This window comes from Palaemon carinicauda, chromosome 9 (genome assembly GCF_036898095.1).
Source record: "Palaemon carinicauda isolate YSFRI2023 chromosome 9, ASM3689809v2, whole genome shotgun sequence".
Classification (NCBI taxonomy): Eukaryota; Metazoa; Arthropoda; class Malacostraca; order Decapoda; family Palaemonidae; genus Palaemon; species Palaemon carinicauda.
In genome coordinates this window covers 69,390,341-69,416,159 of record NC_090733.1, presented here as the reverse complement: position 1 = coordinate 69,416,159, position 25,819 = coordinate 69,390,341, and the positions used below count along the sequence as shown (strand labels likewise).

General features: G+C 41.4%; 1 protein-coding gene across 2 annotated transcripts in view; it reads left to right on the top strand.

The window, feature by feature from the left end:
• p115 (General vesicular transport factor p115) overlaps nucleotides 1-25,819 on the top strand; it is a 764,785-nt gene that overhangs the window by 322,885 nt on the left and 416,081 nt on the right. For both annotated transcript variants that reach the window (XM_068380069.1, XM_068380070.1), the window contains exon 9: nucleotides 16,136-16,290. In XM_068380069.1, coding sequence (XP_068236170.1) covers nucleotides 16,136-16,290 — 155 coding nt within the window. The remainder of the gene's footprint in view (nucleotides 1-16,135; nucleotides 16,291-25,819) is intronic.

The window sequence follows — 25,819 nt, the reverse complement described above, 5'->3', positions numbered from 1 at the left end:
CGAGACAGCTGATGATTTATGGGGAAAAAACAGGTTTTGAAAATGCTGTAGGGGTCGCATACGACCCATCATACCTTTCCAGGGTTAAAAAAAATCTGTAAATTTCGGTTTTGCAAGTTGCTTGACTAAAGAGTTGCTGTTTGTGGGTAATCAGATAGGGAATGTGCCTGAATCACTTTCCTTGGAAGAATCTATAAATGTTTATTGCACTTTAATTGGCTTCCTTGTTGGATTTGTTTGCATTCTTGCATAGGGAAAGCACTGTTTTAAATAGATAAAGACATCCCCCTTTCAGATTGAGGTAAATGTTAATTGTGTTTTGAGTAGTCTTCCTTGCTAAAGCTGATAGCATTTCTCCTCAGGGAAGACATTGTTTTAAATTACTGTTGTGGGGACTGAAAATTGTAACCAGAACAACTGACATTAGATTTGTTCTGACACCACCTACAAACTTTTCGCTCTTTATATGAGAATATCACTTCGACGAAGCTGAACTAGCTATAAGACTTTCAACGAGTTAAACAAGCCCACCTCTAATTAGGGTGGTTTAGACCAGACACCCTGCTGTTAATCTCGTTGGTGATATGTTGTCACTTTTGCATTTGGTTCGGGAGAGGGCAGACATGCTGTCTTCTTATCTTGTTAACATAACTTGCCTCTTACTTTAACCTTTTTTTTTTTCTTTTTTTTCTTTTGAGGGGGTGGTCATCCTCCCAGTGGGAGTGGCTCGGTAAGCGATGGAATCTAGGAAGGGACTTCTTATTCCAGTCACGTCTCCTCCCCGTTGTGTTTCTGAATGAGAACGAGACCAACTGACCCCTGGATAACCTTTAGGTGTGGACATCGTCGCTTCCCTCAGCCCACCACTGGGGAATCTCTCCTCTTGCTACTTGCAACAATTCCTGCCTTCCTTGGAGCTTCCTGCTGAGAAATGGCTTTGTGAGGGCAGTCTAATTTAGGGCACAGTGGAAATGCATACCAGCCTCAGCAGGGATTGACCACGGTCTTCCTCTCCGAGATGCTGGGGTGGGGGAACCACCAGAGCTTCTCGTGCTCTTAGCTGCAGCACTCACTTTTTGCTCATCACCCTTCGTTCCTGCAGCTCTTTCGTATGAATGAGAGCTGTTGCAAACTGATACTCCTCGGAGTTACCGGTCGGGATATCCTCTCCGTGCCTCCTAATGCTGGAACACAAGGAAAACCGAGAAGGTGACTTAGATCAGACTTATAAGCTCGCTGATTACGCTGCCGCTTTCAGACCGAGTTTGTTTATAGCACGGAGGGCTATAGTGTTTGAAGCACCGAGCTTCTCTGCCAGGTGTAGAGCGCCTCTCTTGTCGGCGAGAGAGGCCCTCCTCACCTTTGGAGTTTCCCCCTCTGGGATTTGGAATGACTGCTTGATTCTTTGGGCCTTGTTCCAGCTCTTCGGAACACCCAGATGGTGATGCCTGCCTACCGCTTGCAGTCGCTGCCTCTCTCATTGTGCCTCTAGGGCACAATGTGCTAAGTGAGAAATTTTCCTTAAAGGTCATTACCACAGATGGTGATGCTTGTGGCTGCTGCCTCTCATCATCATGTGTATGTTGCAGTATAAATGTTCAGTTTCTGCAGGTTGGCTGCTTGCATAATCTTTATCCTTTTTTTACCGTATATCTTGATCATCTTGTGGAACCATTGTCATGACACTGTTAACTCTGCAAAGCAGTACAAAATGTCTTTATAATGAACAATAGTAAACACATCTTAACAACTGTATAAAAAAAGATTCTAAGGACTCACACGGGAGATAATTCTTCTACTAACGCTCCTTGGAGAGTGAATGAGTTTGGCTCTGCGCAAGAGGGTGTTTTTGCAAGCTAATATGAAACTATATTGGGTGAAAAGCTTTTGATACTGCATGACTTACATCTGCACATTGCATGCTAGTTTCCTTAGTGCTTGTCCTTAAGTGTGCATGCAGAGGGAAATTTTGTGTGCTAGTCTCCTTAGTACCTGTTCGTAAAAAGTGCGCATGCAGAGGGAAATATTGCGTACTAGCCTCTTTAGTACTTATCCATAGAAAGTGTACATTTGTAGGGAAATATTTGCCTTCCACACCGATGCAATACTAGTTAATTAATTTGAATTTTTATGCTCATAGAAGCCAATGATAATAGGGAAATGGAGGGTGATGTATTCAGATGACAAAGCAGCATCAACTTATACAGTAGACCCCCGGGGTACGGCGTCCCCAGCTTACGTTTTTTTCACGTTACGGTGTGGAATACAGTGTTTTTTCGTCCCATCGTTACGACATTTTTCCCCACCTTACGGCATCGAATTCCAAAATTCAAACTTGGCGGTTTTTACGCGCACGACTGTGCGAGTCACTCGCCTACCACCACGCTCATACGTCACTGCATACGTCACTAAGAAGCTGGTCTGCTATTGGTCGGCGCCACTGCGTCACTAATATGCCGATACGCTATTGGCTGAAATCCCTCCCACAATGCCTGAGAGAGATGCTGCCTCTCTCTCTCTTTGTTAATTGCGTGCTCAGTTCAGAATCTCGTGTGCGATATAGTATTTTTTTTGCATTTTAGTGCTTAATTCCAACTTTAATTCGTTAGCTATGGGTCCCAAGATTGCTAGTTATGTTAAAGGGAAAAGTAAGATGATTACTATGGAAACGAAGCTTGAGATAATAAAGAAATACGAAGAAGGCATGCGCATCGTTACCCTCGTTAGTACATAATGCCGTAGCCAGTCAACGATTGGTACAATCATCAAAAACAAGGAAGCCATTAAAGCAAGTAAGTCCTCTAAAGGCATGACTGTCCTTGCCAGTGGAAGGACCTCAATCAACGACGAGATGGAGAGACTCCTTCTACTATGGATTAAAGAGAAGGAAATCACTGGTGATACACTCACGCAATCGGTAATTTCGCACAAGGCGAGCGCCATCGGCGTCTCGTGGAAGCCCAGAGAGACGGCGGAGACGAAGTTTCGTCGCAGCAAGCCCCCAAGAGTTCAAGGTTTCTCATGGGTGGTTTGATCGTTTTAAGAAGAGGACTGGTATTCACTCAGTCGTCAGGCATGGAGAGGCGGCCAGTTCTGACAAGAAAGCAGCAGAAGAATTCCTCAAGAAGTTTGAGAAGGTAATTTCCAGAGAAGGCTACATTCCTCAGCAAGTGTTTAACTGTGATGAAACTGGCCTTTTCTGGAAGAAAATGCCCCTTCGTACATATATCACAGCTGAAGAAAGGAAACTTCCTGGCCATAAACCGATGAAGGACAGACTTACCCTCGCATTTTGTGCAAATGCCAGTGGGGACTTAAAAATTAAGCCCCTACTGGTATACCACTCAGAGAATCCTCGTGGCTGCAAGGCACAAAATATCACGAAGGATAGGCTCTCGGTATTTTGGAGGTCTAATGCCAAGGCCTGGGTCACAAGGACCATATTTATTGAGTGGATAAACGTCTGCTTCGGTCCTGCTGTCAAGAACTTTTTAGAAGAGAACAATCTTCCTCTCAAATGTCCCCTGGTACTGGACAATGCTCCTGCTCACCCTCCTGGCCTCGAGGACATCATTCATCCTGACTTCTCCTTCATCAAGATTCTCTATTTGCCACCGAACACAACTCCTTTCCTCCAGCCTATGGACCAGCAAGTGATTGCCAACTTTAAGAAGCTTTACACGAAGCATCTGTTCAAAAGATGCTTCGAAGTGACCGAAAGCACTCAACTCACCCTCCGTGAATTTTGGAAGGGGCATTTTGACATCGTTCAATGCCTGAAGATGATCGACAAAGCTTGGAATGAGGTTTCACGGCGCACCTTGAACTCCTCATGGAAGAAACTGGCCAGCTGTTGTGGCAGAATGCAACTTCGAAGGTTTCGAACCCTCAACCAAAGACGAGGCCGTTAATGATCCTGTCCCTGAGGGTGATGTTGAGGAAATAATTTCAATCGGGAGGTCCATGGGGCTTGTTGTCGATGAGGCTGACGTCGATAACCTTATCGAGGAGCACAGGGAGGAGCTTACGACTGAAGACTTGGAGTTGGAGGCAATGCAGTTGACCATCATTCAAGAAGAGCACAGCTCTAGTGGTGGCGAGGACGGGGGGAGACTGAAGAAACGACATCGGCAGAAATAAGGGAAGCTATCGGTTGGTATGAAAACCTTACGAGTTTCATTGAAAAAAAAACACCCAGAAAAACTTCACACAGGTCGTCTTCTAGAGAGTGTTAATGACAAGTGTATGAATCATTTTAGAAATATGTTGAGTAATCGTCAGAAACAGGCTTCTTTGGATAGATATTTCTCCAAAAGAGAAGTGTCAGAAAGCAAAGATGATATAAGTGATTTTATTAAAAGAGCTAAAAAAATAATAATCTTTTAAGTTCTAAAAAAAATTATAAAAAAAAATTTCAAAAGACAAAAATAATAAAAAAAGGCATTTTAAATTTTAAGTGTTTAATAGTAAGAATAAATTTATTATTAAGTGTGCATAACATAATTAGCATTGATACGTTTTTATATTTGCCGTCTCCTCCCCCCTCTGCCTCCACCCATTACCAACTCAAGACACGTCACTCCAAAGGTAAATAAAATTTAATTTTTCCTTTACAGTACAGTATATAATTTTTATTTATAATGTTACTTAATTATATACTGTACAGTACATGTATATTATATATAAGTATTCTGTAGTACAGTGCTTACTATACTATTTTGTTACTAATTTCTAATATATATAAAATTTTGATGATTTTACCTGGAGTTTTGCACGCATTAGCTATTCTATTGCCCGCCATACGACATTTTCACCATACGATACCAACTCTGGAACGGATTAATGTTGTATGGTGGGGGTCTACTGTATCTGGAAACATGGAAGAATTAGGTTGGTGTCTACTCTGGATAGCAGAAGTGCTATTAACTTGTACAAGGGTGAGAGTAAAAGCCTTTTTTTTATCACTTCCCCCAAGAAAAATTTAGCACCTTAACAGGTCAGTTAAGCAGGATAAATCGTATTTTTCCACACTTATAGTTTCTATATCCATGAGAGTGGTTAGATATTTAGAATTGGGAACAACCAAAAGAGGACATTTTTGCCATATATAAAAAAGTTATCATTTCCAGATCCTTTAGCATGGATAGCGTGTACCCTGTAACGGGACGGGTCTAATTCTAACCTGTTTGCCTTTGCACCATTTCATTATGATTCGACTGGTGATAAACAATGCAGAGGGTCTAAGAACAGTGGGATGACTCTAATGGCTCCATTTTGGCCTAAAAATTATTCAGCCTATTCTTCTTTTGATGATAAAGTTTAAAAGGGTAAAGTCTATGTCAACTCTGATATGGATGAAACTTCTAGGGACCATGACCTATACAAAGATTCATACCGATGGGATTCCTGAAGATGAGAGTTTTCTATGATCCAAATGGGAACAAAAGATTCAATGCAGAGACCATCTCTTTTCTAATGATGAAGAAGCCACTTCATCTGCTGAGTTGATGAGATGAAAATCATCAGTAATCATACATAGTTTCCTTGGAAATGAGGATTTCGGACCTCTATCTGTTTTTGGGTTGTGGCAGCCAACTGGAAATGTTCCTGCCTGACAATCTGTTGCGAGTTTGAGACCTACTCAAGCTCAATAATTTTTATTAGTGTCTGTAACTTAACCACTTGAGAATTAGGGATGGAAGTTTTGGGTAGTATAGCTTACAGGTCTACCTGCTGAGTCATCAGCAGTCATTGCCTGACCCTCCCTGTTCCTAGCTTGATGGAGAAGGGGCGTGGTGCTGATCATATGCATATAGGGTCAGTCTCGAGTGTTATTGTGTCCCTTGCCTTTGCTATTTATGAGTGGTCTTTAAATCTTTAAATGGATGCTATACTGGAAATGATGGGAGAAACTAGATCTTATCCATCTGTCATAGAATTGGACTACACAAGAATAAACTCATGTCAATTGCTTAGAAGTTCAAGTTCCTCCATAAATCTGGAACCAATGATAGTAGAAAAGCAGACAATACTGCAGCGTTACCTTATATCAGGAAACAAGGGGAAACAACTTTAGAATCCCTATAACAGATAGCAAAATTTTTATTGACAGACAAATTTAAATAAAATAACTTATTTTTTCAAGGTTATGCCAATAAAGTCAAACATCTAAGGAGATCAGTTAAGCAAGAAAAATAAGAAAAACAGATTCTTCCGAGCAAATGGTCCCTGCATCCATCAGTATATTTAGTGACTTTTGGCCAGGGCACCAGCCGCCCGTTGAGATACTACCGCTAAAGAGTTATAGGGTCCTTTGACTGGCCAGACAGTACTGCATTTAATCCTTCTCTCTGGTTACGGCTCACTTTCCTGTTGCCTACCCATACACCGAATAGTTTGGCCTATTCTTTACACATTCTCCTCTGTCCTCATACAACTGACAACGCTGTGATTATCAAACAATTCTTCTTCACCCAAGGGGTTAACTACTGCTCTGTAATTGTTCAGTGGCTACTCTCCTCTTGGTAAGGGTAGAAGAGACTCTTTAGTTATGGAAAGTAGCTCTTCAGGAGAAGGACACTCCAAAATCTAACCATTGTTCTCTAGACTTGGGTAGAGTCATAGCCTCTGTACCATGGTCTTCCACTGTCTTGGGTTAGAGTTCTCTTGCTTGAGGGTACACTCGGGCACACTATTCTATCCAATTTCTCTTCCTCTTGTTTTGTTAAAGTATTTATAGTTTATTTAGAAAATATTTATTTTAATGTTACTGCTCTTGAAATATTTTATTTTCCCTTGTTTCCTTTCCTCACTGGGCTATTTTCCCTGTTGGCGCCCCTGGGCTTATAGCATCCTGCTTTTCCAACTAGGGTTGTAGCTTAGCAATTATAATAATAATAATAATAATAATAATAATAATGATTAGGATGACCAAATATGGGTATGTTTACAGTATCTCAAAATAGAAAGTTGTAGTAGGTTTTATTAACTGTTCCAGACCTTTTAATGTGAAAGGTGTCTGCCATGTTACATGACTGGTCACATGAGGACCTATATTCCTTTACTGTTTACCATGAATTGGTAGTTGATTAAAAGGTTGAGGGTTTCTATGAACAGGAGGAGGATTAAGGGGATTCATTTTGGTAGTGGGGTAGGATTCAAGTCATCCGTTGTCCAAAAATGCAATATTCTTTCCAAGGAGTTCGATACAAGTTGGAACTTAAAGAGCATGATATTAGAAGTGCTGCTACATCTCTTAATGTTTGCTTGACTATTTCTTTGGAAAGGGTTTTAGCAACAGCTCTGGGGTGTACCAAGTCAGTTTTTGTGAAGCAATGTCTTGAAACCTGGTTTTGTTATCACGATATTTGGGCTTTACAGTACATGCTATAGCAGCTCCTTATGATGAATCAGATAAAAGTTGAGTAAATTTTAATTAATTTGGGATTAAAGTTCTCATTTACACACAATGTTGTGTAAGTTATATTAATAAAGTATTAGGTAATTAAGGGAATTTTGCTGACACAATCTGGAGAAGAGAGAGAGAGAGAGAGAGAGAGAGAGAGAGAGAGAGAGAGAGAGAGAGAGAGAGAGAGAGAGAGAGAGAGAGAGAGAGAGAGTGTGTGTGTGTGTGTGTCCTACATTTGTGAAAATAGAAGGCTTAGATTGGAGGTGGCTATGGTAGGGGCATTTACTTTTGCTTAGGTAGTATGGATAGGAATCTGTGTGTGTAAGTTTCTTTTCTTTTATTTCCAATCTTTTTTTTAATTTCTATAAGGGAATATCCTTATACTGTTTCTGATTTTAGAATGCTCCCTGCAATTTTATTGTTAGCCAATTCATTCAATGAATTTCTGTTTTCCCCAGGAAACATTAAGCTTTCTATGGGTTTCTTTGAACTCGTAGTAAGATGTGAATTATTTTATCATTTAAGACCATTCTTTCTGGGCTCAATCCTGTGCCGCCCAGTGAAATGCTCCTAATGCACCATTTCTAAGGAATATAACTGCTAATATTACCAGAGAAAAAAATTATAGGAATGCTAGGTTGAACTAGCTTGCTCACCTAATGGTGTCGGTATAAACTGGGGCGAAATACCAGAGGTCTCGTACCATTTAGACTTCTCCTCTTCGAAATCCCTCAATAGTGAGGTGCGGTTCAACCTCCCCAGCCTCGCAGATCAGTACTGCTAACTCTACCCACGCTTGCCCATCACTCCTTTCTAGCACCTGTTGTTATTAAGTCCAACGTGTTTTTTCTCGTGTTTACCCTTGGATTTATCATTATTTTCTCATCGATGGCCGATTCCCAAGATACCCCATCGAAGTTAAGTACTTTATCCATGAGTTTAAGCGTGATTGGGCAGTGTAGCCTTTGTTTTTATTAATTGAGAAGTGTTTATATATGAACGGCGTCCCCGTTCTTACCGTTCATGGTTCGGCTCTGCCCTTTCTCGCTAGTTCGTCCGTCATTAATATTCGTTCGAACTTTTAGGAGTTTTTTCCTTACATTCAGTTAGTACACCGATTATATGCTTTCATCTAAGCATTATTTTTATATTATCCTATGATATCAGTGTTAGCGTTTCATCAAGGCGTAGGTTATGTTGGTATGCCTGCATTCGTGCATGTTGATGGATAGCGTTACCATTGAGATTGTTTCGCTAGTTCTAGGAGCAATTAAAGACGACCGTCTCACTTATTGTTATTAAACCTTTTAGTTTTATTATGCTCCACCTAGTTTTACATTTGGTTCGAGTGGGACTCTCGCGTATCTTTGTTTTTACTGTTCGATCTACCGCTTCAGTAACTAGGTTGGTACCCCTGCTTTCCATCTGCGGATGGCATCATGCTTCCTCCCTTACCACTCGCCTGAGTCCCTCTCTCGCCATATTATTTCTGCATGCCTAGCCTTACTTACGTGATTTCGGTTTTAATTCATTAATTATTTTTATGTATTTGTGCATTGTTATTGTATTTATTGCTTTACTCCGTTATGATCATATTTCTGGGATTTTCATGTCATGTTGAGGGGATCTCCAGTTGGTAGCCCTGTCTACCACCACCTGCACTGGTGATTCCCCGGTACCATACCCCCCCCACAGGTTGGGGAGGCTATTCCATCCCCCCCCTCCTCCAGTGTTCACCCTTCCTCTCACTCGATGGTTGTTGGTTATGACATACGGGTCAAGTATGCTTGTTCCTCAGTCTTCCCTCAACGTTCCGACATATTGAGGACTGAGTGTACCCACGGGGTGTGACTTAGTCTCATTCATACCGGGCGGTTTCTCGTCTCCCCCCCTCCCGTCGCCCCGATTGGCCATCAGTCGGGGGAGGGGGAGGGCCGGGACCACCGGGGACTATCACACGTGATTAGTCGGTATTCCTACACCTTCTTGGTGTAACCTTTGCTTTTAGCTATAGTTGTAAGAATGAGCACTTCTAATTAGGAGTGTCCCCACCTACGGTACCTCCTGCTATTATCGTCCGCATAGGACTTATTAATATCCCATATCATTATATATTATATTCTACATGGATCATTACCTTCGTCCCGGTACCTCCGGTAGGGTAGTGGGGGTTCCATTGGCTCCCCCCGCGCTCCCCCGTTGTACCCTCCCGTCATCAGACATCGGAGCCTCCTGGCTCTTAACTACAGGATCTGTTGACACTGACACAGTTTTTGATTCCTAACCTCCCTCCGGGAGCCCTATTCAATTACAGACATTAGTTTTAGATCATAATTGGAGTTCTTTATTTATGTATTTTAAGGATGTATCTTAAGTTACTTTAAGTTTACTTTAAGTTTACTTTACCAGCCCTGTTCCCCGGCCCCTGGGGCCCCGGAACTAGTTATGATTATCATTATTCATCACTGTTTTTTGCATCCTTTTTCATCCCCGGCTCTGCCGGGTTGCTCTTAGATTAGTCTCAGTTCTCTGCATGTTTAGTCTAAGGCTATACATTTTATTTTATTGGCAGGTCCCGGACCCTCCGGGACCCCTTATAGAGAAACTAGTAGATGCTCATAGACTACTGTATTCCTTTTACAGGTGGTCCGTTGCCGGATGACAGCCTGCGCGGCCGTCCTTCAACAACCTTGCGGACAAGCGGTCTGTCGGTCCCACGCTGACTGTGGGATTCAGATGGACGATATTGTTGTATGGCACCCTGACAACTGCCTTGTCTGTTATGACCTTATCTCCACCCTCTCTTCAGATTCGGTGAGCCTCTTTCAGTCGTTTTTGTATTTACATCCCTTTGCCTTCTGTTATGAATCTTCGGTTTCATTCATCAGTTTGTCCCTCGGGTTTGCTAACCTTATCCCCGTCCTTTCAGAGTTCCCAGGCGGCTAAAACCTCAGCAAGAGCCACTTTGAAAGTGTTGGTAGGCGGCTTCGCCCGTAACGTTAAGGCCAAGAAGCCCTACGTTCTCTCCGAAGATTATTGTAATCTTATCTACCCAAACGCAAAATCTTCGGCAGCAGTGCCTAAGGAAGTGGCGGCCCCTATAATTGCCGACATTGCAGAAACTGTGGAACTCAATCTCGTTCAGGATACGGACATCGCTGACGACCCGGACCCCATTGAAGACAATGTTGCGGCTCTGAACTTAGACATAGAGCCCATGGTTTTAGACGAATCGGAAACAGGTAAGGTGGTAGGTGAGGCAGGTGGGTCTGGTGCTAAGACCTCTCTTCTTAGCCCCTCTATTTCTTCAACTTCTAATAATTCTTCCTTTTTAGGTTTTGAAGGGAACCGCGAATCCTCTCCGAGATCGCACCCGGTTCCTCCCAAGGTCAAATCTCAGAAGAGACCTTTAGTGAGGACTCGTAAGAATCCCACACTACCTAGATCATCCAAGCCCAAGAAGGCTCCCCTCCCCAGAGCCCCTAGTGGCTCGGCTAGCACCGCCCCTATGTCTCAGGACCCGGGAGTGCAGTCATCCCCCTTAGTTACCATGACCAACCTCGACCCGGTGGCTCTCACCAATATGATGACGAGGGTCGTTTCAGAGCAGATTAGCTCTATGCTTTCTGCCGTCACCAGGAGACTAGACACCCTGGAAGGAGGACTGCCTCAACAACAGCAGTTCCTCATCCCGGATGCCTCAAAACTCCCGCCTTTCACGAAGAACAACCCGTGGAAAATGGCGCTCCACTGTCCTTTCACGGACGGAATGTTAACCATTGAGGGTTTTGGGACCCGGCCCATTGAAGATTTTGAGTCCTTCCCTCCCGGCCTTCAATTCCCTTTCCCCGGCTTCGCCCGGCTTACGGAAGAGGCTCTTGTCCGGCTAGATAAGGTCCCTAAAGAGACCGTTATCTTTCCGAAGGAACAGGCTCAGTCTGTTTGGGTTAGAACCATAAACGAGTGGGGTTGTACAAACACCATGCTGACCCCCCACAAGAGTACTTACACCATGTTTCTTGTGGACGAACAGACCCCCACACCTTGCGTCACCAAAATGGTTGAATTAGCCCTTCAGGCAGTGGCCGAAGATAAACCTTTGCCACAACTCCGGGAGACAGATCCTACATCTCTTCTGCTCCCATCAGATAATGAATGTTGGCTTAACATCCAATCGACATTCACTTTTGGTAAGCTATCCGCTGACTGTGCATCGACGCAATTCAGCGAACGCCTCCCAAGACTACCTGAAACCTTAATCCGACTCGAGTTCGAGTCCCGGTCTAGGTTTAGCCGGAGCCTCAACGTCTCGACTATGGCGGAGATGTTTTCTCTTACCTATGACGAGGAACACGCCTTTAAGGTTATGACTAAAGCCACCCTGCAATCTTTGTTAGCAGATTGCTATGACTTCTTGGTGGCCAGAAGACGTTGCCGTAGGCATGTCTTATCTGAAGCTACTATCCGCCATGAGCCGAATAAGCTCATTAAAGCCTCTGCTTGGGGTCCGGACCTGTTCCCGGAGGACATGGTCAACTCGGTATTGAGCGAAGCTGCCAGAGTAAACCAGAGCCTTAAGGTCCGTTGGGGCCTCACTCCCAAATGGAAGTTCGAACAATCGAGCATTCACTCCCGGGGCAGGAAGAGGCTACGCCCTTATAGCTCTACTCAATTCCGCCAACCTCTTCAAGTAGTCCAGTCGGTCCCGGTCACTCAGGGCATCCAGCCCTCTACCTCCAAGTCTCAGCCCCAAGAGAAGTATGTCCTCGTCCCTGAAAGCCAAGTGGCCTCGAACTCGTTTACCTCTCCGGTTTATAACCCGGTCTATGAGTCCCGGGTTTCCTCCCAAGGATACCAACGAGGCAAGGGCCCCGGTTCGAGAGGTTCTTTTCAGAACAGAGGCAAAGGGAGATATTTCTCCCGTGGAAAAGGGTCACGTGGTGGCCGAGGCGGTAAAACCTCCAACTACTGAAGATCTTCAGGTAGGCGGGAGACTCTATGCGTTCCGGAGTCGCTGGAGGTTCAGTCCTTGGGCCTTCAGCATAATCTCCAAGGGCCTGGGGCGGAGTTGGATAGAAGGGCCTCCTCCACCGAACAAATTCCATCAACCCTCGACACCGGACCTACTTCTGTTTACCCAAGATCTTCTTCGCAAGAACGCGATCAAGGAAACAAAACATCTGAAGTTTCAAGGTCGCTTATTCAGCGTTCCGAAGAAAGACTCCGACAGCCGGAGGGTCATCCTCGATCTGTCCCGACTAAACTTGTCCATTCAATGCGACAGGTTTCACATGCTTACCGTCTCGCAGGTGCGAACCTTGCTTCCCCGTGGGGCCGTCACCACCTCCATCGATCTTACCGATGCTTACTATCACGTTCCAATAGCGAGACACTTCCGCCCATTCCTAGGATTCAGACTGGACAACAAGGCTTACACGTTCAAAGTGATGCCTTTCGGGCTCAACATCGCGCCCAGAATCTTCACGAAACTGGCGGAATCGGTCATTCAGGAACTCCGATCCCACGGAATCCAAGTCGTCGCATACCTGGACGATTGGCTAATCTGGTCAGACAACGTCGAAGATTGTCTCAAGGCAACAAACAAGGTGATCCAGTACCTTCAGTTTCTGGGATTCCAAATAAACTTCAGAAAGTCTCGTCTGACACCAGAGACCAGATTTCAGTGGCTGGGATTGCGGTGGGACCTACGTTCTCACACTCTATGTCTCCCCAGGTCCAAGAGGATAGAGATTGCGAAAAATACCAAACGCTTTCTCGGGGAAAAGATAACTTCCAGAAGGAACCAGGAGAAGATTCTAGGGTCCCTACAATTCGCTTCAGTGACAGACCACCTTCTGAAAGCGAAACTGAAAGACATCAACCGGGTTTGGCGCTCCAGAACAAACAACAAATGTCGAGACAAGAAGACACGCCTTCCTCCCATTCTTCGGAAGAGGCTTCTCCCATGGACAACCGCCAAGAGCCTATCAAAGTCGGTTCCGTTGCAGTACCCCCCTCCAAGGATAGTCATCCACACGGATGCCTCCCTATCAGGTTGGGGAGGCTATTCCCAACACAGGAAGGTTCAGGGCCTTTGGTCCACAATGTTCCAACAATTCCACATAAACGTCCTGGAGGCCATGGCGGTCTTACTAACTTTGAAACTTCTTTCCCCGGCCAAGAAACAACATCTGAGGATAGTCCTCGACAACGAAGTCATAGTCCGTTGTCTAAACAGAGGGGGCTCCAAGTCAGGTCCTATCAATCATGTGATGGTAGCAATCTTCTCCCTGGCGGCCTCAAACCAGTGGCACCTATCAGCCGTCCATCTGGCTGGAGTTCGGAACGTTGTGGCAGACGCACTCTCCAGGACGACACCGTTGGAGTCAGAATGGTCACTAGATCGCAAATCCTTTCAATGGATCCTCTCCCAAGTGCCGGATCTCCAGGTAGATCTCTTCGCGACGGAGTCCAACCACAAACTGAAATGTTATGTGGCCCCCAACCTGGACCCTCGGGCTTACGCCACGGATGCCATGTCTCTCGACTGGAACACCTGGGAAAGGATTTACCTTTTCCCACCGGTGAACCTACTGGTGAAGGTGCTGGACAAACTTCGAACCTTCAAAGGTCAAGTAGCCCTGGTGGCCTCCAATTGGCCCAAGAGCAATTGGTTTCCTCTTTTACTGGAGCTGAATCTCCACCCTCACCAGATTCCCAACCCGACTTTGACCCAGATAGTACAAACGTGCACTGTGTTCGCTTCCTCAAACATTCGGAACACCCTAAATTTATGGACTTCATGAAGTTTGCGGCACACAAAGGGCTAACATAGACCCCCAGAATACTTTATTCTTAGAATCTGACAAGAGAGACTCCACTCTTCGTCAATATGACTCAGCGGTCAAAAAACTAGCAAAGTTTTTGAAGGATTCTAATACTGTCTTTATGACACCTAACCTAACAGTAACCTTTTTTAGAACATTGTTTGAGTCGGGCTTAGCAGCTAACACTATTACTACCATCAAGTCTGCCTTGAAGAAGATTTTCCTAATCGGCTTTAATATAGATCTAACAGATTCATTGCTAGCTTCGATCCCAAGAGCCTGTGCCAGACTGAGACCATCTTCTCGTCCTAGCTCGATTTCCTGGTTTCTCAATGATGTTCTTAAACTAGCGTCAGAAACCGTCAACGATTCATGTGAGTATTTCCCTCTACTCAGAAAACTCTCTTTCTCGTGAGTTTAGCATCTGGTGCCAGGATTTCGGAATTAGCTGCCTTATCAAGAGACCCAGGCCACATTGAGTTCCTTCCGTCAGGAGAGGTCCTCCTCTCCCCAGACAAGGTCTTCTTGGCCAAAAATGAAGACCCTCAGAATAGATGGTCCTCCTGGAAAATTATCCCTCTCCCTCAGGATCCCTCCCTATGCCCGGTTACCACTCTAAAGTCCTTTCTATCAAGGACTTCCTATAAGACCTCGGGACCCTTGTTCATCAGAGAGCGGGGAGGGACTATAACTTTGAAAGGGATCAGACAGCAGATCTTGTATTTCATTAAACAGGCTAATCCAGAGTCTTTTCCTCACGTCCACGACATTCGGTCAGTAGCGACCTCAATAAATTTTTTCCATCACATGAACTTTACAGATCTCTCTAAATATACCGCATGGAAATCCCCCTCAGTGTTCAAGCGGCACTATCTTAAACACCTAGAGGCCCTTCAACTCGCTACCGTAGCCACAGGGAGCGTGGTATCCCCCGGACAAATTCCTTCCTAACTAATTCCTGAATCCGATATCTTCCACCTTCTTCCTCTTACCTGCCTCACTTACAGTTCCTACCTGAGTTCGGTTTGTTATATCACACCCATGGGTGTTCCCATTTCGTAACATTGCTTATTTTATTATCATTGTTCAATTTACTTTTACCATACGAACTGTATTTCTTTAGTGTCCAAGTTTATATAGTATGTTCCAGTATTTTACCTTAGTTGGTTTTATTTCAAGTTTACTGTTCATTTGTCTTTCCTTACTGGGATATTATACCTTATCATGCTGATGTTATTAAAGACGACCGTCTTCTACGTCAACTCTTGATTAAACCACTATTTGTTATGTTGGTTTTAATTCGTTCCCTTATAGTTAATGAAGTTTGGGTTCGTTTCTCTGGTACTATTTCACTGGGCGGCACAGGATTGAGCACAGAAAAGGGATTTTGACGAAGGAAAAATCTATTTCTGGGCGAGAGACCTGTGCCGCCCAGTGAACCCACCCTAGTTGCTCCCCCCCTGATCAGACCCCAAACTTAAGGGTGCTGTAAGGAGTGATGGGCAAGCGTGGGTAGAGTTAGTAGTACTGATCTGCGAGGCAGGGGAGGTTGAACCGCACCTCACTATTGAGGGATTTCGAAGAGGAGAAGTTTAAATGGTACGAGACCTCTGGTATTTCGCCCCAGTTTATACCGACACCATTAGGTGAGCGAGCTAGTTCAACCTAGCATTCCTATACATTTTTTTCTCTGGTAATATTAGCAGTTATATTCCTTAGAAATGGTGCATTAGGAGCATTTCACTGGGCGGCACAGGTCTCTCGCCCAGAAATAGATTTTTCCTTCGTCAAAATCCCTTTTTGAAGATTATGCGGTTTTGTATAATAATGTTGGAGATGATATAAATTATGGTTTGGGGGAAGAGAATATTGATTTAAAGTTTCATTATTTCCTTTCCAGGCCTGCCATTGTGGTTTTGTTGATGTCCATGGTGAATGAGAAACAACCTTTTGTGCTTCGCTGTGCTGTCTTATATTGTTTCCAGTGCTTTTTGTATCGCAATCAGAATGGTCAGAGCCAGATTATTCAGACTCTGTTGCCCCAAACAGCTGATGGTAAGCTTACAGATACTCTATATATTTTTGCTTGTATTTTCATTATTCTTATAAGGAATATTTTATTGGAAAATACTGTAGCCAACAGTCTGCTTCACTGAAATTTAGTGGATTTAACTGCTTTATTTATAGAGTTGAGTATTGTATCATTAAAACTCAGAGTATTAACCAATATTATTCCTGATAAGAATTATTCTATATTCTTTGCTAATTTTAGTATTTTTTTGTCTGAGCTCTTGGAAGAATGGATTTGATGACAGAAAGGAAAGGAATACATTACATTGATTTTGGTTGTTATGCATTATAAGTGTCGTAATTTGAAATAACTTTATATGAATGCTGTATGTTTTTATGATTTTGATTCTTTTAAACCTGTTGTGCTGTTATGCTATTTTTGTTGTCAATGAAGCTGGTTAAAATTGTTATTCATGATCATGTGTAAAAGACTAATACATAGACTCTTTATTACAAAAGGACTTGACATTTGCATTTGAGATTTTCTCTACTAATATCATTACTTGATTGAAACTTATTTGCTGTGGGTGATGTTTTGGTTCTGTATTTTCTATTTGGCATTTTCTTTTGAGTTTTTTGATAGGAATTGTTTATGATGCATGTATACTTTCTCGTCACTATAGATTTTTATTTTTACTTTATGGATGGTGAAAAAAATAGTATTAGCCTTGATGTTGCTTTTAAGATCCTTTTAATTTATAAGAAATATTATAAAGTAGATTTAGTATGGGAATACCATGCCATAAGGTTGCTAGCAGAGAATTTGGTGTTGATGAATAGCATCTCCTGTTGTTGATAATACTATGGTTTATGTTTTATCTAAAATTGGGAATTGGAATATTTGAGACTTTCAATTAATAAAATTGAAGATAAACGGTAAGCCATATTTCCTTAGGCATGGTCTTGTCCATAGTATCCACTGTTGGATTTCAACTTTTAAGACTACAATAGTGTATTAGCAGTTCTGATGATGCATTGTATTTTTCTAAAAAGCTATTGATATGAAATTTAAAATTTTTCTAGTCCCATGTGACAAACATTTAATTTTTCTTCCAATGTAATGCAACCCCTGGGAGATATTGCAATAACTGATGATAGTCTGTTTACTAATATGTGGGTGTCCAAGCCTGTTAAGCCTGTAACTGGAAATTCTAGAAATAATTGAGAAACAAAAAATTCTTTTATTGTTATTTTGTATGCTTTTCTAAATCATATTTACTCGTGAAAACTTTCTTGAAAAGTGCATTCGGATATTAGAAAATTGTACTAAAATTGTGGCATGTGCAGACTACTCGGCCAGATTACGTTGAAACATGCAAATCTCCTAAGGACTGAAGTCCCCTGTATTGGTAAAGAAATCTGAAAATTTATTACCTCAAAATCAACTGCCGAGCTCTAATGCCAATTTTGATTTTTTTAATCTAAATTTGGTCCAAGACTTTTTCATATAATTTTTCAGTTATTGGTTGGAGTTATTTAGAAAAATATGGAATTATTAAAAAAGATATAATTTTAGTTCTTTAATATATATAAAAAAATTGAATGTATATTTAAATTACAATTGCAACTTATATTAACCAGGTAACTTTTAGAAAGGAAAAAAAAAAAAAACTGAAAAATGACTCGTTATCAGTTACTAACTTACAAAGTTATATAACTAATACAGATAACGTAAATAGAACATAAAAATTACTTGATTAAAAACAACAAGCACAAACAGAAGATCAAAATATACAAGTACGGTAAGAAAATATAAAACTTACTGTACCAAAGGACCACAACCATAAGCATAAGATGTAAATATAGAGATACATTGAAAAAATATCATAAAAGTGATTGTATAAAAGCATTATAAGCATTAACGCTTGATCAATACCTACCAGTAAAGTGAATAAAAACTTCAAAATGATTGTAATGTAGCACCGCAAACATATATAGAGCAAAATATTTCAATGAAATAGAAAAAAATATCAAAATGACTACTAAAGCATAAACATATGCAAATCAAAATATTCAAGTACAGTATTACACAAAAGAAATAAGGACCATGTACAAATAATCAAAGAAGAATGATCAGGTACTTGTTAATACTAACATTACTGGCTCTATCTGGGTTATAAAGGTGGGGGACTATTACAAGAATTGGGCCTACTATCTGGAAAGAATAGGAAAGGGATGAAGCAATTCCTGGTGTCTGATAAGAAGAGAGCCACTTGGCAGACATTGCACATCCATCACTTACAGGGGATCTCTTCCTTCCTTGAACACAGCTTGCAAGTCTACCTGTTGGAAATAAAACCTGACACGTGCCAATCCTTCTGTTCCTTCTTTGGCATGAGCAGGGCCTCCCCTTTCAAAGAGGTTCATTGCTATTGGTGACATGGTCTTCTGACTCCTTGCATTCACACAAAATGACAAACCGGAAGGTCTTGAGAGGCATTGGCTTCTCCTTCATGGTCTTGTCGTATCTCTTCTACAGCCGCCAGGCATCACAAATGCATAAGTCCAGGAAGTGCCCAAAGAGTTTGATGTACCACTGTTTGGCCAGCATAGGTGTTGAAGTGGGTCAGCATATCACTCTTGTCAATGCCACCCATTTTCCTATTGTACTCTTTATTATTATAATTATTATAATTATTATTATTATTATTATTATTATTATTATTATTATTATTATTATCCAAAGCTACAACCCTAGCTGGAAGAGCAAGATGCTATAAGCCCAAGGGTTTATAGCTTAGAATATCATTGAAAAGATATTAGTTAATCTTATGGAGAAACCAAAGTGAGAAGAAACAGTTCACCATGCCTGCCCCTAACTCGGTCTGCCTCATATGTGAAACCACGTAGGGAGACCAGGAAAAATGGATTGGATGTGAGTGCAGAAGATTCTATCATAAGAAATGTGTCTATATAAAGACAGTCATCACTGATGATTAACTAAGGAACCTAGATTGGTTATGCCCATACTGCGTAATTGAAGCCAGACAAGCCAAGTTATATACTGTACAGTATATCAAAATTGAAGGAAGATGTGAGTATAAGAGAAGAGGCCCTGAGCAAACAAGACGCAAGAATCGCTGAATTGGAAAACAAAGTTGCGACCTTAGTGCACACACAGTAAAGTCCACCCAGACTACTCACCTCACTGAGAAAGTTGATAATCTTGCTATGAATACGGATTCAATTAAGGCAACACCTCAATCATTGATGGACCCAAAACTGGAGAAAACGATATAAGTTGACAGAGTTAGGGGAAAAAAAATCTGTTGGTAATTAAATCAACAAATACTACAACTAAAATTACTGAAAGAAAACACGAGGTCGAACAGGCACTTGAAGATATTCCTATACTCAACAGTAAGTCAACTTTGAATTGAAATGCTGTTGTAAGCTTTGCTAAGAAAATGATCAGAGAAGAGGCTGCAAACAAAATTCAGACATTGGTTGCTGACACTGAAACGAGAAAAATTGGAAAACTAAAACAAAAAATAATAATATGCAATGTATACGATGATGAAGATGTAGTAAATGCCTTAGTTCAAAAAAATTATTGCCTGGTCCAAATCCAAAATATAGAAGAGAAGATATGTGTAGTCCTGAAGAAAAATGCTTTAGGTGGGACTACACGTTATGTGCTGAAATTCGTAGGGCTATTCGTGATAATGGGGACAAGTTTTGTTACAATGGGGTACTTATAACCTACGTGATAGGTACCACATGATCACCTGCTACCACCGTAATAGGTATGGACATCTTGAAAAAGATTACAAGTCTAAGAACGATGATAAAGTCTGCTTGAAATGTTAAGAAAACATTCCACCAAGGAGTGTAATTCGCAAATGTCAAGTGTATTAAATGCACAAAGTTAAACAAACCAAGTGACCACATAGTAAATTCTAGACTGCAAAGCTTATGACTAGGAATTGAAAAGACTTGCAGAAAATACTGATCATGGTTACTAAAGAAGCCATAAACTGTGGCTATGAAATACAGTGAACCCTCGTTTATCGCGGTAGATAGGTTCCAGACGCGGGGGCGATAGGTGAAAATCCGCGAAGTAGTGACATCATATTTACCTATTTATTTAACATGTATATTCGGACTTTAAAAACCTTCCCTTGTACGTAGTACTGTTAACAAACCACCCTTTAATGTACAGAACACTTAATGCATGTACTACAGCACCCTAAACTAAAACAGGCACAAATATTAAAGGCGATTTTATATCATGCGTTTCCTAAACACCTAAAAAGCACGATAAAAAATGGCAACCAATGTTTTGTTTACGTTCATCTCTGATCATAATGAAGAAACAAACTCATTTAGTGTACACATATATGTATAGGTTAGTTTTTGCATCGATTATATTGATTATACAGTACTGTATGTTGATTTTTTTATTACCAATGTTTTAGTTTACGTATTTTTCTTAGGACTTCCAAATGAAATCTTTTTCTTTATGACGCCGCCTGAAACGACGGCATGTACGCTCAGTAAACAACCACGCTCAGAACAAACAAGGCATTTAACGCGCATGATGATAGTGATAAATAATGATACAGTACATACAGTATTTACAGTAAAAGCATTTACAAAATATGTTACCTTACAAATATAAATTATACAGTATTGTACGTAGCAAAGCAGGAAAACAATTTACGAGAGAGAGAGAGAGAGAGAGAGAGAGAGAGAGAGAGAGAGAGAGAGATTGTTTTATGTACGTAAATGTAAATTTTAAACAAAAAAAATATGATAGGTTACAACATGTAGACTTTTAAAACCTTCCCTTTAACTTAATGCATACAGTACGTACATTACTAAACTATAAAACAGGCAGTAAGAATATTAAAGTAAAAAATAAAGATTGTTACTATACTCACCACGAAAGAAGTTGAAGAAAAACTTGAATGGTGATGGCGATGAATTTGCTGCACAGTAGAAATGATGATGATGAAGCTGATGATGTGTTCTACTGTGCAGTCAATGATAGTATTTTACGTGTCTTCAGACGGTGGTGTCTTTTCCTGGGACACCTCTTCAACTTCTTCCTGGGAAACTTCTTCAATTTCTTCCGAAGGCGTACTAGCAGGAGGAACTGGCTCTTTTTTGCGAGGCTGGAAGAACATTGTGATCGGAAGTTGTTGCCGCTGCTTCTTTTTTCGATCCAAGAGCATCCTGTAGGGAGTCATGATGTCATCGACCTTGTTGGAGAATTGCATCGAGCGAACCATATCCTCGTCCCACTCTTGTAACATTTCTTTCGCCTCCTTGATATGGTTGCAGAACTTGGCAAGCCGTTCTAATGTTAAGCCCGTTTCTTCGACATTTTCTTGGGTCTCTTCCTGGGTATCACTCTCTTCGTCACTTGCCGATTTCGTCAGGTCTTCGAGGTCTGCGTCAGTTAGGGGCTGGGAATGGCAGTCCAACAACTCGTCGACGTCTTCAGTCGTCATGTCGCCAAACCCGTCACCTCCAATTATGGCAGCCAACTGCACAGATTTCCGTATTGCAGAGTGTTGGATTTCCGACGGAGTAAATCCCTTGTCGTCGTAAACAATATCGGGCCACAACTTCTTCCAGCTCGCATTCACGGTTGCAGGTTTCATCTCTTGAAGTGCCTTCTGAATATTCTGCAGGCACGTGGCTATGGTGTACTGCCGCCAGTACGCCTTCAAGTTGAAATCTTCATCCTCGTCATCTTGGGCAGCATCCACACACGCAACGAGGTCCGCCAAGGTATTCTTCGTGTAGAGGGCCTTGAACGCCCTGATAACCCCCTGGTCCATCGGTTGAATTAATGATGTGGTGTTGGGTGGCAGGAACTCAACCTGAATGCCCTCATGCGACAGGTCAGTTGCGTGTCCACCAGCGTTATCCATAAGGAGAAGGATCTTGAATGGCAAGCCCTTCTCTACGAGATATTTGCTGACTTGCGGGATAAAACACTGGTGGAACCAGTTGGAGGTCAGCATCTTCGTAATCCATGCTTTTTGATTATGCATCCAGTACACGGGAAGGAGATTCTTATTTTTATTTTTCAAAGCGCGAGGATTTTTCGACTTATAAATAAGCCCCGGCTTTAACAAAAATCCAGCAGCATTGCCACACATCACGAGGGTAACGCGATCCTTGAATGCCTTAAAGCCAGAGGCTTTGGCTTCCTCTTTGAACAGGAAAGTTCGCGACGGCATTCTCTTCCAAAACAAGCCAGTCTCATCCATATTAAAGACTTGTTCCGGTTTGTATCCACCTTCGGCGATAATATTCTTGAACGTCTGGTTCACGTAAGTTTCAGCAGCGGCAGTGTCAGCGGAAGCAGACTCCCCATGCAGGGAAACGCTTTTCAGGGCGAAGCGTTTCTGAAACTTCGCGAACCATCCTTTGCTTGCGGAAAAATGTTTCTGAGGCTGGGAATCAGTGGATGTCCCTGGTTGAGGATCATCTGCATCATCATCATCTTCAGCATGGTTGCCGTCGTCGTCTTTAGGTTCCTTTGCAGCAAAATTCTCATATAAACTCAAAGCCTTTGTTTGGATGGTGTTCGTATCCAACGCTATGTTCTTCTTCCGGCAGTCGGCAATCCACACAGCTAAAGCACCTTCCATGCGTACGATCGTTTTATTACGCGTTGTAACGACTCGCTTCGCTGATCTGCTAAAGGTGATTGCAGCCGTCTTTCTAATGTTCGCCTCGTCCTTTTTGATATAGTGAACGGTGGATTCGTTGATGCCAAAATGGCGGCCGGCGGCCGCGTAACTTCTACCATCTTTTAACATGTCGAGAAGCGTAACCTTCTCAGCTATCGTCATCATCCTTCGGTGGCGTTTAGGCTCACTACCAGCCTTAAGAGAAGCAGAACGCTTGGGAGCCATTACAGTAGGATTTACGTACAGTACTGTAACAAAAAGTTCAACTTAAAAAGGTCGCACACAGCACAGATTAAACTTCACAAACTTAAGAACGTCTACTCAGCGATACGCGGTAAGAGAAAGTGAACGATCCAGCCCCGCGAGAACTTTGATGCTGCGGGTAGAAGATGCGGGCAAAACACCAATCACAGGCTAGATAACAAAACTTGAGTTCTGATTCGTCATCTATCAGCGCTTGAACCAATCACAACCCGTCTTACAGTACTATGATGCGTTGGTTACTCATAGAAGATGCCCCGCGCATACTGAACGTACGTAGATTAAGTACAATACCGTAATAATAATAAATAATGATAATAATACTGTACAGTAATAATAATAATAATAATGATAATAATAATAACAATAATAACTTTATTAACAACAACAACAATAATAATAATAATAACAATAATAACAATAATAATAATAATAACAATAATAATAAAAATTTACGTACGCTATTTTACGCCTCTCTCTCTCTTTCTCTCTCTCTCTCTCTCTCTCTCTCTCTCTCTCTCTCTCTCTCTCTCTCTCTCTCTCTCTCTCTCTCGTACGCTTATTCGAAATGTGATTTTTGCAACAAAGAATATTATTGGATGCAGTACTGTACTACGTACGTATACATACAAAAGATTCATGGAAAAGAAGCACATCCATTACAGTACACACCATTCTAATATGGTATGACTGCATCTGATTTGCGTTTCATGTTCGATTTAATTTTACTACGTACTGAATTATCGTATGATCACGTTCTCTTTTCGTGTTTTATTTCTTTCTGTGCTGAATTATATATCATATGTAATGCAATGAACAATCAGTAAGAGCAGATATTACTAATTACAGTATTAATGGAATTACAGGTAACAAAATATCATATTTGGGGGTCTTCAGATTTCGCGGTATTTTCGAATTTTCCGGAAAATCCGCGATATGTATATATATATGGGTTATGGAAAAACCCCGCGAAGTGGTGAATCCGCGATTGTCGAACCGCGAAGTAGCGAGGGTTCACTGTATACAATCTGTAGGTAATAAAAATATTCAAATTTGAGAATTGATAAAAAGGAAATATTTGGACATACTAGCATTATCTGAAACAGGGTTAAATAACTGGGACAAGGCTAAGATCACTGAAATGACACCCCCCCCCCCACACACATTCTTTCACATACCGAGAAAGGGTAGGTCTGGTAAGGGTGTCGGACACTTTATTCATAAAGGTTACTCAAATCTCAAAATGTTCAAAAGAACTAGTGTAACAAGCTTTGAATATATAGAAATAAACTTTACATAAAAAACTGAAAAATATCCATTATAACAGTCTACAAACAACCAAGAACAAACTCTAGTATCTTCTTTGAAGAATTGAGTGCATTCTTTGAGATGATTATCATGGAGAAAAATTAGTTAGTTTTTTTTTTGGAGACTTCAATTAGATGGATGATGCATGAAATCCTGACGCCTGGACATTTAGTGAGTTATTAGAATCACATCAATTAGTGAATAATGTCAACTGTACAACTACTATAACTGGGCATATGTTGGACCTAGTTTTGAGGGATGCAATGAATAACATTGTATTTGCTATAAATGTTGAGGAGAAATGTACTATCTTCCCAGTGCACAAACTTATTATGTTTAGTCTACCTTTACAGAAACATGCTGTAGTAAAGAAAATAAACTTTAGATAAATCAAATTTTTCTCCTACCATATTTATTGAAGAAGTTACAAAGAAAATTAATGATGCTTTCAACATTCCCTGCGTTCATGATAACCAACGTTTGTTGGGAGCTATGTGCATTAACTGTCTTAGGATCACTTATAATAAAGTGAGTAAAAGTGAATATGATACCATGTGCCCACTGATGGAAAAGACTATAAATGTTAAAGACCAATCGCCTTGGTTTGCTGGAGAGACTATAGTGAAAAAGAAGGAAAAAAAGACACAGAAAGAAAGTGGAATCGGTTAAAAACTGAAAGTACTTGGGTAGAATACAAAACTGCTGTGTCAATACAACTACCTGCTGATAAGGAAAAAAAGTGGATACCATAAGAGAAAGATCCGCGAAGCAGCAACTGACATAAATAAGTTATATCGTCCCCTAAATGGTATAATGGGAAATGTAAACGAGAAGAAGCTATCTGATGGATACAGTGACCAGGAACTAGCAAATAATTTTCCAGTATTCTTTAAAAACAAAATTGAAGATATAACTAGATCATTTGTAAATATTCAACATCAGATTGATGATACACCTGACACATAAAATTAATGAGATTTTTGGGCTCGGCCATGTCGTCCTGATGAAAGGTTCCTTTAGGTAGCTTTCTAATGGATATTTGCTACAGTGATACTCCCAGAGAATTAACCATAGGTCTCCAGAATTTTAACTCCTGGCGCGAGTATCCTTAATATTGCTTTAAGGGTATCGCATAATATCAGGGGACGTATTTTTAGATACGACACATAGCAATCTTCACCCCGAATAGATTTAACTCTTTGAAGGGGAAGAGTTGCGAACGAAAGGGGAACCGTTATCAAGGTATCCGGTGGACCTCCTCTCCGTACTACTACGGGCCATCATTCCTTTGTCTG